The following is an 18,061-nucleotide window of genomic DNA, read 5'->3' as shown; positions in this document are numbered from 1 at the left end:
TTATAAAATAAGACATAATCTAGTATTAAATAATATTTCTAAAAAGAAAAGATATTATCAAAAAAAATTATTTAACTAAATAAATAACATAAATTCATACAATTTTATTTTAAAACATAATGCTCTATGTGTGTAACAATTAACCTACATTTATTTTTAATAAGCTAAATTAATAAAAGGTTTTTAAAAAGCTGAATCAATAACAATTGACTATTACTTCAAAAAAATAATGGAGCTTCTTTTTCAATTATGGATTATTGTAATTGCTAGTTTAGTCGTGCATATTTTTATATGCTTATAATAATTTGAGATATGTTAATTTTTGAATAAAAGACTTATTTATGAACCTATAGTTTAGATATATTTTTTAGTGTTTTTTATATAATTTTCGGGTGTCGGTTCAAACTGAACCGAACCAAAAAACGGTGCTTTAGGATTGGTTTTTGAACTTCGGGTTTCGATTCGGTTCGAGTTTGGTTATAAAAAACACTATTCGGTTCAAGTTCGGTTCCGCTAAAACAGAACCATATTGACCACTTGTCTCACACACACACACACATAGGCAATTGCTCAAATAGAAACTACTAAAATAAAAACGAAAATGGAAACCAAGAGAAACTGTACCTAAATGAAACTATACAATAAAAACCCGCATCATTCTACTTAATCGCATTGGTTTCCATTTAGTTTCCATTCTAGCAGTTTCTATTCTAGTAGTTTCTATTGGAGTAAGACCCGATATATATATATATATATATATATATATATATATATATATATATCAACATACTTTTTCCCTATCATACTAACTTTTTGAATTTGAATTCATCAATTTTTCCCCCACAATCATGGACAACAATAACTGTCTTTTTTCTTTCCCATTTAGTTTCCTACGATTCTTTCCGGCTTTGCTTCGTATCAACAAAAGGAATCTTTCCGGCTTTGCTTCGTATCAACAGAAGGAATTTAAATGTCTTTGTAATCCATGAATCAATGAATAACTCAGGTATAGCTTCTCTTCTATCCATACATTTTTCCTTCTTACCGTTGTTTTGGTTCAAATTTTGATTTTCGTCAAATCTAAGGAAATGGTAGAGACAGTTTTGACTTCTTATTATACACTCAGAAGAAGAATAGTCAAAGGCCTAAAGAAGGTACAATGCTGATATTATTTATAATGTAAGGGTAGTTTAATTCTACGACATATGTTACTTGGTTCAACTATTGTAGTTTTAACTTTATATAATTATAAAGATTCCAATGTTAAGAGTTTTCGTGACATTTAAGAATTTAGTCTTATATAATCCCAATTTTAAACCTCTTAATTAAGGTATTAAAATGTTACCAAGCCCCGTTAAAGTATGTGATTCTTGGTTTGCAAGTTGTTTAAGCGATCTATTTCTGAAAATTGTTGTAGAAATTGAATTTTGGATGAGGAGTGTGTGGTGTCAATATCAAAAAAATTTGCTTAATATAAAGGTCTATTTTTATAATAAGGTCAGAGGATCTTCTAGATGAAATCCTTAAAGGTAAAAATGGCTAAAAGAAAATTTGTCTTTTATTAATGTGATTTGTGCAATTGTAATCTTTTAACATCCAAGCAATCATATTTACACAATAACATAAATTTTCACAACTAATGATCTTCAGTTTTCATATTTTTTGCTATTTCTATTTCTTTTTTTGGTTCCTTCAATTATTGTATGATTATTTCAGACACAAATAATATAATAGACGATTTGTGAAGGTTAGTTTTATTTTGTCAAATGATATGAGGATTCCCATTCAGAAAACTATATACACTTGCAAGTCAACAATGAATCTTCTAAACTTTAAGGATATTCGTCTTACTAATTTTCACATCAAAATCACTAGTAAAAATGAGTATATTCTCATCATTTCAAGTACCATATGCTATAAAACGGTTTTAGAGAAAATACACTAGTGTATCTGAATTATAAGCGACTCAAATAAAAGTTATTGAGTATTACAACATCATTATTTTTAGAATCATAGGTCCAAAATAACTTACACGTTTGCATGACATGCTAGGTATTCAAGAGTGTCCATTATACGTCATATTATTTGATATTATGCTAGAAAAATATTATATTTTATTGAAAACATATAAAACACATTCACTAGTAAATTATATTATCTTCATAAAGTGTACAATTAATATTTTATTATAAAATATGTGAATTTTGAAATATGTTCAAGAAAAATATAATATTTTGATGATTCATACCGTCATTTTCATATAAAATATTATAAACAATTCAAGAATGATTATAAATCTAATTGATTGTGTTGTTTTACCATGTAAATATAGTGTTCATAACACTAACAAAACAGGTTATGATATAATTATAATAACGAAATTAATATAATTTAATAATTTTTGTTTTGTATCTCTGATTTCAAATATAATTTATTATTTAAAAAATTGAGCATGTCAATAATAAAAGAATGTTAGACTAACAAAATTGATTGTCAAATGGATCTAATGTCATATCATGTATATTTGTTTATTTGATTATAAATTAATGAAAATGTAATAATTTTTTCCCTTTACATCAGTATCATCCTAATTTAAATATACTAAATCGACTAATATGTGACATTAGTTAAAGTTATTATTTCATATCAAAGGTATGCCTCAAACATTTCATTTAATGAATAATTAACTCATGCTACTTTAAGCAGGAACGGTCAAGTTAAGTGTAAAAAAATTCATTAAAATTTAAAAAGTTTGACAACCATATTATAAAAGATTTATGCAATTTTATCACCTTACTGATACATGGATAAATATGTAGTTTACATGCTAAAAATGGAGTTTAAGTGGTAAAAGTGGAGCTTGTTTATCATATTTTTAATATATAAATATTAATAATAATTTAAATTAATGTTTTTAAAGAAATTTTTTTATTTGTACATATTTATTAAAGTGCATTTTTTTTATTTCATTACATTTTGTTGCATTCCGTTAATTTGAGTTAACTCCGTTAATAATTTAGAGAGTAAAGTGCATTTTGTGTACTCGCACGTTACTTTTAGTGCATTTTGTGTACTCACATTTTACTGTAAATTTTTAACTAGAGTATTGCAAGTAATGTTTGAGCAAAGTGCTAGTACACAAAGTGCATTTTACTCCTTAAATTACTAACGGAGTTAATCCAAATTAACGGAATACAACAAAGTGTAATAAAATACAAAGATTGATATTGCAAGTGCTCGATTTTGAACAACAGTATTACAAATGGTGTCTTGAGTAAAGTAGGAGTACACAAAGTGCACTTTACTCTATTTATTAAAATCCAATCTGAAAAAAGATACATAAAAGATTACATATACCACCTACTGGTAGTTTCAACACATCTTTTAAATACACACGCATAATTTCAAATGTTAACGATAGAAAGTGTTTAACAACAAATATAATAACTTGCTTGATCGTAGGAAGAATATCATAAAGAACACATGATAAAGAGTGCTGAAAAGTGTTGCCGATCTTGTATTTGATCCTTGAAAAAATAAGTGGAAGAGTTTTCAAGTGTTTCAGCAAGAGTTGTAGAAGTGATGCAAGAGACCTACGTATCCTGTTTATAGGAGTTCAAGCTACCACGTAGGTCATTCAAAATAAACAAGCTAGATGGGTTAGTTTTATCCGGTCCATTAGGGCCCAACTCCACTGGACCGTGTAAGCCACCATTAAAAAGCCTGTAATTCGCATGGCCCATGTGGCTAGCTAGGCTGACATGGAGCGGGTCGGAGAATGGATAACGATCCAGTGAACGGAGGTAGAGATCTCGAGAGAGCGGAGGACGGAGGTTGTGACCTCAAGAGAGCAAAGGTAGGGACCTCGAGAGATATACTCGTGCTGCCTGAGTCGGAGCCTTCATGCCTTGTCCATCCTCTTGAGGGGTTTGAAACTCGAGATAGAGACAGTAGCCTTAGAGGGAGCCCAGAAAGGACTTAGTGTATAAAGTTGGTGACCTTTTATCTTGACATAGGGAAACGAGCCCATGTGCCCTACTGGAAAATGAATCCAATGGTGGTCCCATGGTTAGCGATCCCGAGGCTAGCGACACCGGGGGCAGTTCTTTGTCTATATTGTCCCCTCCTCTAAGAGGGTTTGAATCATCTTTCTAGGACTAGAGGCCTAATTGTGTAGAATAGCCCAACATAGCTATAAGCCCAAAGCACTTATGTTATATTCTTAGAAGGTCTTTGTACTTGTAGTCTTCATCAAATTAGCTGGACAATCCCACATTGATGGTTGATATTCAGATGTGGGCCTACCGAGGCCCATGCAACATCTTTCAAATGCACATTTGCAATAAAATCTTAAAAACTATATCCTGACAAACCCGTATCTTCAAATCAAATCTTATGTTGTGATAAATTCAAATCAAATCTTTTAATTACATTTTTCAACAAAATCTGAAAAAGAAATTTAAGGCACTAATCAGATTATAATCTATTCAAACGAAGATATCATATTTATCCTTCAAATGGTAATAAATTTTTAATAAATATAAATATCTTAAGGATTTTCATAATCTATCAAGGATGCTATATAAACCAATGCAAGGCACTCCACAAACCCACACCACAATAAGCATATCAACAATCTACACACACAAATGTAGTAATGCCTTTCTCAAACACTCTCTTTCCTCGTATTCCTCTTCACACCGAGGTGACTGATGGGGACAAACACTATTCCACACCATTGATCGAATGCTCGTGAGAAAACTGATTCGTAGCCTTAATCGCACTTTTAACGATGCCATTGATGTTGTGGCCTTCCTTCTGTGGCTAGAAAAAGATAAGTTAAGTGTCAATGCAGTTTATAAGGTTCTAACAGAGTGGCCAAATCATTTGGGAGGCATGCTTGCGGTGCCAGTTCTTGCTCTCCTGGAGTGGTTGAAAAACAATGCACTTGTCTGGGAAAGGCGTGGTGATATTTCTCAGATCTGGGAATTATGTCTCGAGGTTGTATCTTTCTAGAAATATCACCACGCCTTTCCCAGACAAGTGCATTGTTTTTCAACCACTCCAGGAGAGCAAGAACTGGCACTGCAAGCATGCCTCCCAAATGATTTGGCCACTCTGTTAGAACCTTATAAACTGCATTGACACTCAACTTATCTTTTTCTAGCCACAGAAGGAAGGCCACAACATCAATGTCTTTTTGTCCTATCTTATTATTACTTTTTCTCATATCTGGGAATTATGTCTCGAGGTTGTATCTTTCATAAATCTCTATCAAAGACGGTTCACAATAATGGGAAGGAAGGATCAGATTAAAAGTGAAAGGGCGTTCAGGGGAACATTTTCTCGAGAATATGAGAGCAGAAATGTTCGAGACTGTGTCAGATTGAGAATTGGTAACTTCATCAGAGAAATAAATTTTGAAGAAGTGGTCGAGGGGGAACATCCACAAGAAGCATATCAACAATCTACATACACAAATGCACTAAATGCCTTCCTGAAACATTCTCTTTCCTCGTATTCCTCTTCACACCGAGGTGACTGACGGGGAACAAACACTACTCCACACCATTGGTCGAATGCTCGCGAGAAAACTGATTCGTAGCTTTAATCGCATTTTTGACGATGCCATTGATGTTGTGGTCTTTAAATGATGATGATTCTCCTTTTCGAAACATAATTTATTGTTAAAAATGATTCTCTCTATTTAAATATATTGGTTTCATGTAGTTTGAAGGAGTTTGATCGAACACTTAATTTTTTTTTTTTTTTTTTGTGAATAGAAATATTAGAGTCATAATTTTTTAAAAGAGATTTTAATATAGAATCGTAAAATCGTAAATATATTGTCAAACTCTTTGAAAATACATGAAAAAGAAAAGTAATAATAAGAGAGGACAAAAAGACAAGAGGTGGCAACCTTTTCGTTTTGTATTCTTTTGTTTCGTGTATTTGAAGGTGAAACCCGTATCCGCCCATTATTAATTTCGTGTAATTTGAAACCTGAATCTGATCTGAAAGCTTCATGTACTTTTCGTATACATACTATTGAAGCATAATATATGAAATCCAACATCGAAATTCATCCACATTATTACTATGAAATATTATAAAATCTAGAACATAATCTTGAATAGAATCATTCATAATAAAAATTATTACTATGAAATTTATTTTTAAACACGACGGATATTATTATTATCATAATAAAAAGTTAATCATCTTAAACTTTGAAAATAATTCAAGTTTTATATGAGATTTTATATTTGATTCTAAAATATTGTGTGTTGTTCTTCTTTTAAAAGCGTTTGTTTTGAGCAATGACCTATATATATATTTTACATAATTATATATTTAATAGATTATAACATATATATAATAAAAATGATGTACAAATATTTCGTGTACCAAAAATAAAAATTTATATTCGATATAAAATCTATCATATAAGTTCGTATTCGTGTATCAAAAACAAAACCCATATATTTTGTTTTGTCGTTTCATTTGGTTTGGTTTAATATTAGCGTGTTACGGGTCAAATTAGCCGGCGGAAAAAAAGACCGTACCAACTACCATATCAGCGCTACGGAGGGCAAAATTACCCGTAATATCCCACGATTCCCCGAAAAAATGGTGGCAATTCGACCACTCCGCACTAATTCCAATTCTATCCTCTCTCTTGCCGCAATTATAACTTTCCCAGCCCCTACTTTCTCGCTCACTCCATCACTCCACTCCACCGATTCATCTCTCACTTACCGCTGCTATTCTCACTCGACTCGTTCCAGACTCGCTCCGAGACTCGCAATATGTAACTCGTCACTGGATTTGAAACATGAAGAGGCCTCCGTTCACCAAGACCTCACGCCTTCTATTCCTGTCCGCGCTTTTCTCTTCTCCACAAGGTCATCATTTTTAAACTCGAGTCTGAGGTTTTTCATCTAATTTTTAACGTCTCAAAATTTACCGAAGGTAGTCAATACTCAATAGCTACATACATATTTATTAATCTCCGTGCCCAATGTAAACCTTTCCACTGGTTTATACATGTTTATTAATCTCCGTGCCCAATGTAAACAAATGGCTTGAACGGAGGAAGTTTCCCTTTTATATATTACTCCCAGTCTCCTTATACTTTTACTGATTATCTTTATCATGTTTGCCAACACAAACTTTTGATCGTTAATATGGTTAGTTTTTTTTTTTTTGCTAAGTTAAAAATATTAGAAAGAGAAAGATACAAATCTAGGGGCATACCCCGCGAAAACAACAAGAAGCAGCTAAGGTGCAGCAGCCACCTCAAATACTAGACAACACAGACTAGAAGCTAAATAACTCGGAACAAACCATTACAAATCAAACTACCCCTAACAGCTTAATATAGAAACATGGCTAGAAGTGGGTCACGTTGAAGCCATTTCCCAAAGTTAGCCGAAGACGCCAGCTTGTCACGAACATCTCTTTTAATACCAATGATCAAACTGTCCACAGTGCGCGGGCCATCATCAGAATAAATTCGCAAATTCCTTTCTCGCCAAATAGCATGCCAAGCCGCAGAAACATAGAGGTAGGTCATTTCCCGTTTCATTAAGTCAGCAGAAGAAGAACTGAGGATGTTTCCAGCTTGTAAATCCGCCCAGGTAGAAGAAATAGGAATTGGCCAAGCATAATAGATCCTGCGTGTGTATGCACACTCTGAAAACAAATGGGCATGAGATTCATCAGCCAGAGAGCATAAAACACACTGCACCATTGTCCGCATATTAAAAAGAATCATCCTATCTCTCGTTAGAAGCCGCTCCTGGATTATCAGCCATGCATTGAAAGCAAATTTCGGAACACGAAGCTTGCTCCAAACAAAATTAAACCAAGAAGGAATCACTCCAGAAGGCCGTAGGCTGCTCCAAATGGTAGACAACTTGAGATTTTTGCAGGCAACACCATCCCAAAGGGGCTCATCACGATCATGGATAGTAATACTTGCACAAAGAGAGCGGAGTTGGATCATAGAATCATCATTTGAGGGACCAATACTCCAACTTCCCTCATGAATAATCGAGGCCACATCAGCGAAATTGGTAGATTCAAGCGAAGAAATCGCTGTACGACCCAGCTGCTCAAGTAAAGGGCGATTCCCAGCCCAAAGGTCATGCCATAAAAGGAGAGAAGAGTTAGTCCCCACCTTATAACTAATGAACCGCCTTGCTTCCTCACGACTGTTCAGAATTTTTCGAAGTCCCCAAGGGCAACTAGCAGGGATACCCCGAGTCCAGAACGCATGTCGGCGTAGAAAAAATTTATGCACCCAAGTCAACCATAAGGAATCATCATTATTACAAATAATCCGCCACAGCTGCAGGAGTATGGCACTACGATTCCAACTGAGCAACTCCTTAAAACCCAGACCCCCCTCATCTTTGCGGAGACAACAAGTAAGCCAAGAAACTTTGTGCATACACTTACCCGTAACCTTTCCTGACCATAAAAACGTACCCATGTGACTTTGAATTTTCTTGAGGATCATCTTAGGCAGAAAAAGGTAAGAGGACCAATGACCAATCATCCCATAAATTACAGACTTAATGAGCTGACTTCGACCACCCTGACTAATAAACTTACTATTCCAGTTCTCAAACTGCCGACAAATTCTTGTAACAAGAGGCTGACAATCACGAGAATTAAGCTTGCCAGAAATAAGAGGGAGACCCAAGTAAACAACAGGCAATACACCCCTATTAAATCTGGAAGTCGCAATGGTAAAGTCACAAACAGCCGAGGGCACATTACCAAAGAAAACAAGACACTTCGCCGGGTTAAAGGTGAGGCCAGACATTCCCGAGAACTTATGAAGAGCAGCAAGCATAGAGGAAACAGAATCATTATCCCCATGACAAAATAGCATGACATCGTCAGCAAAAATCAAATGAGAAATGGCAGCTTCCTTTGCTTTACTGTGGAATTTAAAGGACGAAGATTGGGTTTCAACATTAATACAAGCAGTCAATACCTCCATTGCTAAAACAAACAAGTAAGGGGAGAGGGGGTCCCCTTGTTTGAGACCTGATTTGCAACGAAAGTACCCCTCAAGCGCGCCATTTATCTTAACAGAAAGCATAGAACTAGTGACACAAGCCTTCAACCAGCGAATAAATATAGGATGGAATCCCTGAATATGAAGCAAGTGAAATAGAAAATCCCAACTTAAACTATCAAAAGCCTTTGAGATATCTAATTTAAAGGCAATTTTCGGGGCACCATAGTTCAAGTGGTAGTCTTTACAAAGGGCCTGAGCAAGAAGGATATGGTCACCCAATTTCCTACCTTTGACGAAAGCAGTTTGGCTAGAAGAAACCAGACTTGGCATCACTGCAGACATTCGATTAGTCAGAATCTTCGTGACAGCTTTATACATCACATTGCAGCAAGAAATAGGGCGATAGTGAGCAATCGACGATGCACTCGCAGACTTAGGGACCAAAGCTAAAGCAGCAGAATTGATACTCGAAGGCATAACAGAGTGCACAAAGAAGGAACTGATATTAGTATTAAATATAAAAACTTCACCAGATTAAAGTACTTGTGAATATGAATCCAACAAAATCACTAACGACAATGACCATGTTTGGAAATTAGAGGTTTGGGGCAAAATTAGAGGTCGAGGTGTTTTAGAGGATTGACCACTAAAATAAGCTAATATCAATGTTTGGTAGTTAGCGGATTGAAATAGAGGTTTGGATCCAAAAAGCTACTCCCTCCGTCTCAATTTATAGGTCCATTTTGGAATAAACACACATATTAAGAAAAAAGGTGGTTAGATAGAATCTTATCTCATGTATCATTAATTAGTGCTTTGATAAGTGAGAATATTGTGGAGTTTCAAAAAAATCACAATAAATATAGGGATTTAGTGCATTGAAAAATGAGAATAATGTTGAGTTTCAAAAAAATCACAATTAATATGTAGATAAATTTGTATTGAAAGAAGAGAGGGACAAGTATTTTGGGACAATTTTTTTTTTCCAAACTGGACCTATAAATTGAGACGGAGGGAGTAATTCTGAAAAAGCTACTTTGAGGAGCTTTTTGGATTAGTGGTTTTGGTTTGTGTCAGAAAAAGCTAATCAATCAGCTATTTACCAAACAGTTTTACGAGAGAAACAACTAATTCAATCTGCTAGTCAAAACAACTCAATCATCTAGTCAAAACAGCTAATGCGATCCACTGACAGCTAACCGGCAACCGCTAACAGCCTATTTTTAATCTTATAAATTAAACATAAATTAGTATTTTGTCTCATGTTATAAACAGTCTCGGTAATAAGAGATGGAGGGAGTAGAAATCATACGTTTAAAAATCAGCGGGTCCCATCTCTTTACCCATTTTTTTCCTTTTTCCATTACTTTATATATAGATTTCTTAAATTTCGTGCCCAAATCATATGTAAACAAATGGCAGAGACGGAGGGGGTTTCATTTTATACTTTAGAAATCATACATTAAAATTAATGAGTATTCACTTCACCCACTTTTCTTTTCATTCTTTTTATGGGATGAAGGAGGGATGGAGAGAGTGGGAGGGAGGGAGTACGTGCTTAGTCATAGAAATTAATGATAATTTTTGTAATTTTTATATATCTTTTTTATTGATAAACATCCTAATAATCTTAGTTATCAAAATTTGAATTTTTTTTATGGGAGCTCGCGTAGCGCGGGCATAATTCCCTAGTTACATAAATGACTCCATGCATTTACATAAATATTTGCACTTATTTGTTTTAATCATATAAGAGTGTAACTATAACTAATGAATAATATAATCAATTTATAAATAACAGATACGATCTAATTTGAAGCTTGAGCTTGGCTTGATAATGAATTAGACAGTAAAACAGATCAAGCTCAGCTCAATTATTGTCTTAGTAGTATTTTATGAGCTCTGATAACTGACAGCATTGCTTTATGCTCTTACACAAGTTCGATTTTGTATTATAAACTGTGACGTGCTTAATTTTTTATGAAATAAAATTTAAACAGTAAGAATTTAGCTCGATTTTGTTTGAACAGTATTTAAGGAGCTCTAGTAGCTCACAAATCGCTCTACACTGCTCCACAAGTTTGATTTCGTGCTATAAGACATGAATTTCTTAGTATGTGTTTGTGATTAATTGAATAGTTAGAACTGTGATTACTCTCACTGTAGTATTCTTGAATTTGCATTTTGTTTTCTGATTTATTATGATTTGTATTGCAGTGTGGATTTGAAAGGTTTGGTGGAGCAAAACAAGCCCAATTTTATTCCACCTGCTTCACGAATGACTAATTACGTTGTTTTGAGGTTCGGAAACCTTAGGACTGAGCTCAATGTATGTTTTCATTGATATTTATTTGAATATTAGTTTGTCCTGTTTTACATGTCTGATAGTGTTCCAGTAAGTATATAAATGCTATTGTTTAGCCGACAATTATCATAGTGGACATGACAATTGTGTTGAACAGGGAAGAAACTGTTAAACTCTGTTAGGGGAAAAGGAAATTAGTTTTTCTTTTATTTTTGAGTCTTAGCTGTCTATTATGTTTAATATCTTGTTGTGTTGTGTGCGTGGGTGTGTGTCGGGATCAACTTGTCTAGAAACAAGTGACAGTAATGAATGTTCTCATACAATTTTAGCTTTATCTTTCACGTAATGCATCACTTGATAAGTTATTTATTTTTATATTTTATTGACTGTTCACATGAACAATTTCTCAATAAAAATCATTGAATTGATTCCTTGCACTAATTCAGAGGCATAAATTAAGCTAAAGCTAACTAAAGAAGCCATTGGTTAAAACATCTCAAATTGTATGTAAGTGTAGGTAACTTCCTGCCTTGGTATAAGATCCCCTGCAACCGAAATAGTTTATGTGAAGCTGATAACAAGATCTGCAGTGGACTTGCAGGGTAATGGGCTAAAAGCAATATAACGAAGTCTTATCTTCTTGGCTGTTGTCTTTTAAGGAGGATGATATGAGACACCTTTAAGAACTTGGATATGTGAATACAGACACTCTAAAAAACATTTGTTGGTTTGCCATTTTGTACCTCGAATAAGAGGAAAGATAAATACCTTTATAGGCACCTCATATAGGAGGTCAAAATGGAACCTTTAACACCCTCTCTAACTTGGAGATAATAGTAAAGTCCGTGATTTATAGCACAAAGTATTTTGTATTCTAATCTGTTGTTATTTATATTATTCATCTGCTGTTCTTATCGAGTTAGCCATTGATATGGTCTGGTGTGATGTTTTTAATCGTTTTTGCAATCATATATCAAATTGATTATAAATGACCTGTACTACGTAATTCATGTCTGTTTCGTTTAATGTTTTAAATTATAAATCTTTACTCAAATTTTGTAATTTACTGCTAAAATCTCTTTACTTCACTGGTATTCTTCGCCATTTTTATCTCTAATCTTCCTTCCGATTTTCTTCTATTCTTCCGGTGTCCTCTATCGTTTGTGCTATGATGTTTCTACATAAGAAAAACAGACTTTAATAAATAATTTTTTGTCTGCTGAAATTGTGTCTTGTTTGATTTTCCAGGGTTTGTATTCCAGTTTACGCGGAGATGAATGCTGTTTTATGGTAGTTTTTCAATATGGTTCAGTAGTCTTGTTTAATGTTCGTGATCATGAAATTGATGGGTACCTGAAACTCGTTAAAAAACATGCTTCAGGGTTGCTACCTGAAACGAGAAAGGATGGTAAGGTCTTAAATCACATATCTACAATATCTCTGTGCTATGAAGTGGAAGTTTTAACTGTTCACTAATGATGTATGTACTCTAGTTTGGCAAAAAAGATTCTCTTAATTCTCGTGCACTTATACACGCACACATGCAAACATATATACCTCCTGATTTACATCATATAATCATTTTGTGGTAAAGCAGTTTGAGTGTCAAATGCAGTATCAATATTTGCTTGTGTTTTAGTGACACATCATAAGAATATCGAGCTGTGACACTTTTGTTATTTTCCTGGCAGCTGGTTAAATAGATAATAAATGAAAAGAAAATAATTGGTGTGGAAGATCAAGCAATTTTAATTAAGGCATATGGATCCTCTTTCTAGTAATTACATTGACTTATAATTTGATTGATGGAAGGTAGCTAGACTATCTGAGAGTGTCAATTTCGGTTCCGGGTCTTATTTATGTTTACGTGTCAACTTCGTGTCATTCCGGAAGTTAAAGAAATTTAATAGAACTGGATTTTTAAGCTGATAAAATGCAAATATAAACGTAAGTATATAAAATTTAAGTAAAGTAGTCATTTCCGATCAATATTTATGTCGTGTCAGGCAGGTTTTCTTGTAATCATGATGTGTGATGGTGCGAGACATTACCATCCCTAGACGGATCCTTTAATCCTGGAAAGTTCTCTTTTATGTTAAAAAGTGTTTAAATTTGTTTATCCCGACTTTCAAACATGCTTAAAAATTGGGAGTCCATGATCTTACGAGAGACATGTATGTACTTAGAAGTTGCTCGTGATTAGACTTATAAGTTATACAACTAGACCATGCTTTAGGTGCGTTAGACGATAGTATTAGTCAATTAATCAATTAAAAATGTAAAGGATAACAGAGGTCTAGAGAGAATATTGTCTCCATAGTTAGCAACCATCAAATGAAAGCATGTACTAGCAGTATTGATTGTTATGTAAGCCTACTTTATTAGCAAACCTCAAACATCATAATTTTACAGTAGATTCTAGAAGTTAGTCTTTGATATGTCATTTATAGTACATTTTAGCAACGTGCAGAATAATACAATAAGTTCGTTGTTGTAAAATGTAACTCAATTGCGTGTATATTGTCTGTATTGTGTATGATAGCGAGGTGAACTTCAAGTAAACCTATATTTGGTTTTAACTTACAAATCAAGTAGTACTGATTCTTCTTATTATAAAAAAATTAGAAGCAAATCGAAAACCCATTCATTTGAGGGCATACTTATTGAGCCATGATGTGGGAGTTGGTCGCTTTAAAGCCACTTAGTTAATACTATTCAGAAAGCCATTGTTGAGTTGATGTTATTGGTTTTTGGAAATTGTGATGTTTTGGATCTTTTGAAAACCACTGGTCATGACATTTGTAACTTAATGACGGGTGTAACTAAAAAGCCACGTTTTCTGCTTAGGTGCGCCGAAAAAAGGAGTCAGGTTACGTTAAATAGACCTATCTTCCTAAGCACCAGTAGCTACCTACGACTAGTAACTACTTTTTATTGATAAAGGTCAACTAGAGAAGTTAAAGCACACTTACCCTGCAATTGTAATCATATTTTCTGATACAGTAATATGGATCAATTAGGTCTCTCTGTCTCTTAATTATTTAATCTCTCTTTTTATACAAATTTTCTCTTTTGGACATGCACAGATTATCAAATCCTTACCTGTTGAGTGCACTTATCTGTCTATGCCACACATGACAACCACTGTATATGATGCTCTTGTATATTTTCTTCTGTTAAAGCTACCCTCACTTTAGCAATAATGTCTTTGTTTTTCACTCTCTTCTAGTGGGGAAACCCATTCATGAAGCTTGCACATCTCTGCTACACCCATTTTGTCGTTATGACTTATCTTACGAACCCAAGTACCCAATTTAGCCAGTGTTTCTAGTTACTTATTCTCATTTAATGTTTGTTTATTGCTCTAATTAAATTTTCAATTGCGGATATCAGAGTATGAGGTGAAAGAGGAACCAAACTTAGTTACATGGATGCAAGGTGGGTTAGATTATATAATGTTGCAGTACCTAAACATAGATGGTATCCGTACTATTGGCAGTGTTCTTGGCCAGAGTATTGCTCTTGATTACTATGTTCGCCAGGTAAGTATTATGTAATATATATTAAATCAAGCTTCTGTTGGAGCGAGAATTTAGACTTATGAGTTGCCAGTATCAGGTTGATGGAATAGTTGCGGAATTCACTGATATTAATCGTGTGATGGAAAAGACTGGAACTTTCACAATGGAAAGGAAAAAATTGTTCCAGTTAGTAGGAAAAGCAAATTCAAACCTTGCTGATGTCATTATTAAGCTTGGACTTTTTGAAAAGTACGTTATATCTTCCTAAGCTTCCAGCAGAATTCCTGTCATTAAAGATGTTTTAGCTCTTTCCCTTTTACTTGGCTGATGTAACATGTTCTGTAGATGAAAATGTGCTCATAAAACCTATGCATTAGTTTACTAAAAGGGCAGTAATAGGAAAGTTAACATGCAAATCAAAAGATGCCATGCATTTTATATATTTTGTTACTATAATATACGAGTAACAAGTTGTAGCAAGGTTGTGACTTGTGAGCAAGTGGAATTTAAGATATAGCAGGGTCTATTTGCGGGGTTGTAATAGTGTAAGACTGCTTCTTGTGATTAATGATATCCCTATACTTAAAATTTTGCAAAATTTTGTCAGAAGTCACTTCTGACATAGGGCAAATGACTTGCTGCCTGCTCAGAAAGTAAATGATGCTAACTGCAATCAATGGTCACCGAAAAAATTCAAAGAAACAAAATTTTGCAACTTTTTAAGTATAGGGATATCAATAATCACAAGAAGCAGTCTTACACTATTACAACCCCGCAAATAGACCCTGCTATATCTTAAATTTAGGAAGCACCGACTCGGGTACGGCGACACGGGACACGGGATACGAGGATTCGCCAATTACCGAAGAGTCCTGGATACGGGACACGGCAAAAAAAAATAGTAATATAAAATTTATAATTTATATATGTTGAATATTAAACAATTTCGCACTTGAACTCATTATCCCACTCGTATATTTATATAATCAAGCGATCTTTAGCAAATAGATATATAGAATGTATGTATATATAGGCTTTTCTGTATATATATCAGATTGAGAGATGAAAAACAGAAGGAGATAGCTAAACATTTATATACATATAGAATCTGTATACATATAAAAGACAACTGATATGTGGTTATAAACATTACTAGGCATTTTTTAAAGTCGGGCAGAGGTATTGGTTGCATGTCGGCTGCATTTGCGTTCCGACACGCCACATGGCGTATCGGATACGTACTCAGCCGTGTCGGTGCCGTGTCCCCGTGTCAGCCGTGTCCGACACACATACGGCAGCCTTTTTGCCGTGTCCGTGCTTTCTGACTCAGAACTGAATATAATTGAGCAGTGTCTAAATTTTAGGGGGACAGGTGCACTCCGTCTATTGTATATTATCACCTCTTGTTTTTACTTATTTGCCTCAACTATAATGTAGTTTTTGAAGTGTGACAATATCTGCAGCGTCCTCTGCGATAATGTATACGAAGTTGTCGTTTTTACCTCATGTTCTAGCTTCATCTATTATTAAACTATATTGAAAATATACGGAAGTCACCACAAAACTATGTGATGGGTACATGTAATCAAGAATCATATGTGCAATTCCCTATATGTCAACTGGAGTTTCCATCTTAAAATTTTGAAGTCTTTTTGTCTTCAGCTTGAATACTGAAAGGCCATTACACAATTGCCAAAACTGGTTAACTGCGAAGGAGTTCAATAGTCGAATAAATGGAAAGGAGCTTAAAGTACAACTGCCCAAAGTAAATGTTTACTAAACTATATTGATCTGCTCAAGCTAAATGAATGTCCGAGTTATTGAAATGGAAGTTAACAATTAATATTCATTGATACAATTCTAAGATTCATGAAAAGTTTGGAATTGCATTGTCTTGCACAGTTTGCAGGTCTATTTATGATGTGTTGGTTATTGAATTAAAAGGCAGAAAATCACATGTAATCTTGTTTCTATCTGTCTGAATAGATGGTCAATAGATGGTCCTACTCTAAAATACCATGAAATAGCTGTAATACGACTCTAGTTTTAGTAAACTTTTAAAGTATATAGTTGATGGGAAGTTGTCTGTCTTATTCAGGTCAGACATTGCATGGAAAGATGCTAAATATGCTCAAATTTGGGAATATCTAAGAGATGAATTTGAATTGACTCAGAGATTTGCAAGTCTTGATTTTAAATTGAAATTTGTGGAGGTAAAGTATCTCCATTGCCAGGTTCATTTGATATCATACTTGCAATAGCTGCAGTTAAATTGTCGTAATTACATTTGTTGTTTCTTCTTATTTGCAGCATAATATCCGCTTCCTTCAAGAGATTCTTCAAAATAGGAAATCTGATTTTCTGGAATGGGTCATTATTATATTGATAGGGGCTGAAATTCTCATATCTGTTTATGACCTTACCCACAAGCAGGGGCGGATCTAGGATTCAAACTGTAGGGGGGCACTAAGCAAATTTTCAGAAAATACCTATATATTTTTAAATTTTGTGAGGGCACTTCTATAATTTTGTAAAATTTAGAATGGTGAAAAAATGTAAAATGAAATTTTAGGAGGGACACGTGTCCCCCCGTGCCTCTTCCTAGATCCGCCCCTGCCCACAAGTCCCTAGTCCTCTCTTTATAACTGTAGACACGGATAATTCTGCAATGGCAAACAACCTTAAGTCGTATGTGATATGCAGAATTAGAGTGCATATATTCCAGGAGAACGGTTTGTGGAACCACTAGTTGGAATCTTTTTGTTCCTTTGTATCGTGAATTAATGTTCCATGATGCGAAGCTAGGAATTTGCGTGTTCTGTCTTCTTAGCCCTGACTCCCTCACTGGTGATCTCCAGGTCGACTACCCGATGATTCCAGGTGCTTGTGCGCTCTCAGTTGTATGTGTGTAGCTGTGTACATGTCGATTCATGCTTTACGGAAATTTTGGGATAATTTACCCATACAGCATTTTGATGGTGTATTATTTGAATCAGATTTTCTAATATATTCTTTAATATACTTACTATGTAGTCCGGAATGGTTGTAATTGTTTTATCACCTAGAATCTTTTTTCTTTTTTTTTTTGTCAGGTATCACCTAGAATCATTGACTGTTATAGACATGCTGATAAATACTAGTTGAAGACTGACACCCTTGTTTGCAAGATTTTGGATTATACAATCTCGTAGTTTCTTTCAA

General features: G+C 34.3%; 1 protein-coding gene across 2 annotated transcripts; it reads left to right on the top strand.

The window, feature by feature from the left end:
* Positions 1-6,537: 6,537 nt before the first annotated feature.
* Positions 6,538-18,061, top strand: LOC108218736 (protein RETARDED ROOT GROWTH-LIKE). Of its 2 annotated transcripts, none has more exons than XM_064092459.1 (8): positions 6,538-6,905; positions 11,252-11,363; positions 12,588-12,747; positions 14,733-14,881; positions 14,952-15,109; positions 16,959-17,073; positions 17,171-17,290; positions 17,485-18,061. In XM_064092459.1, exons 1-8 carry the CDS (start codon positions 6,631-6,633, stop codon positions 17,503-17,505), a joined length of 1,110 nt encoding a protein of 369 aa, XP_063948529.1. In that variant the 5' UTR covers positions 6,538-6,630; the 3' UTR covers positions 17,506-18,061. The 2 variants fall into 2 exon arrangements, with proteins under 2 accessions (XP_063948529.1, XP_063948530.1); XM_064092460.1 differs by having other exon boundaries at positions 6,540-6,905; positions 14,958-15,109.

This window comes from Daucus carota, chromosome 4 (assembly GCF_001625215.2).
Source record: "Daucus carota subsp. sativus chromosome 4, DH1 v3.0, whole genome shotgun sequence".
Taxonomy (NCBI): Eukaryota; Viridiplantae; Streptophyta; class Magnoliopsida; order Apiales; family Apiaceae; genus Daucus; species Daucus carota.
Note: the sequence above shows the minus strand (reverse complement) of the source record. Positions and strands in the feature narration are given on the sequence as shown.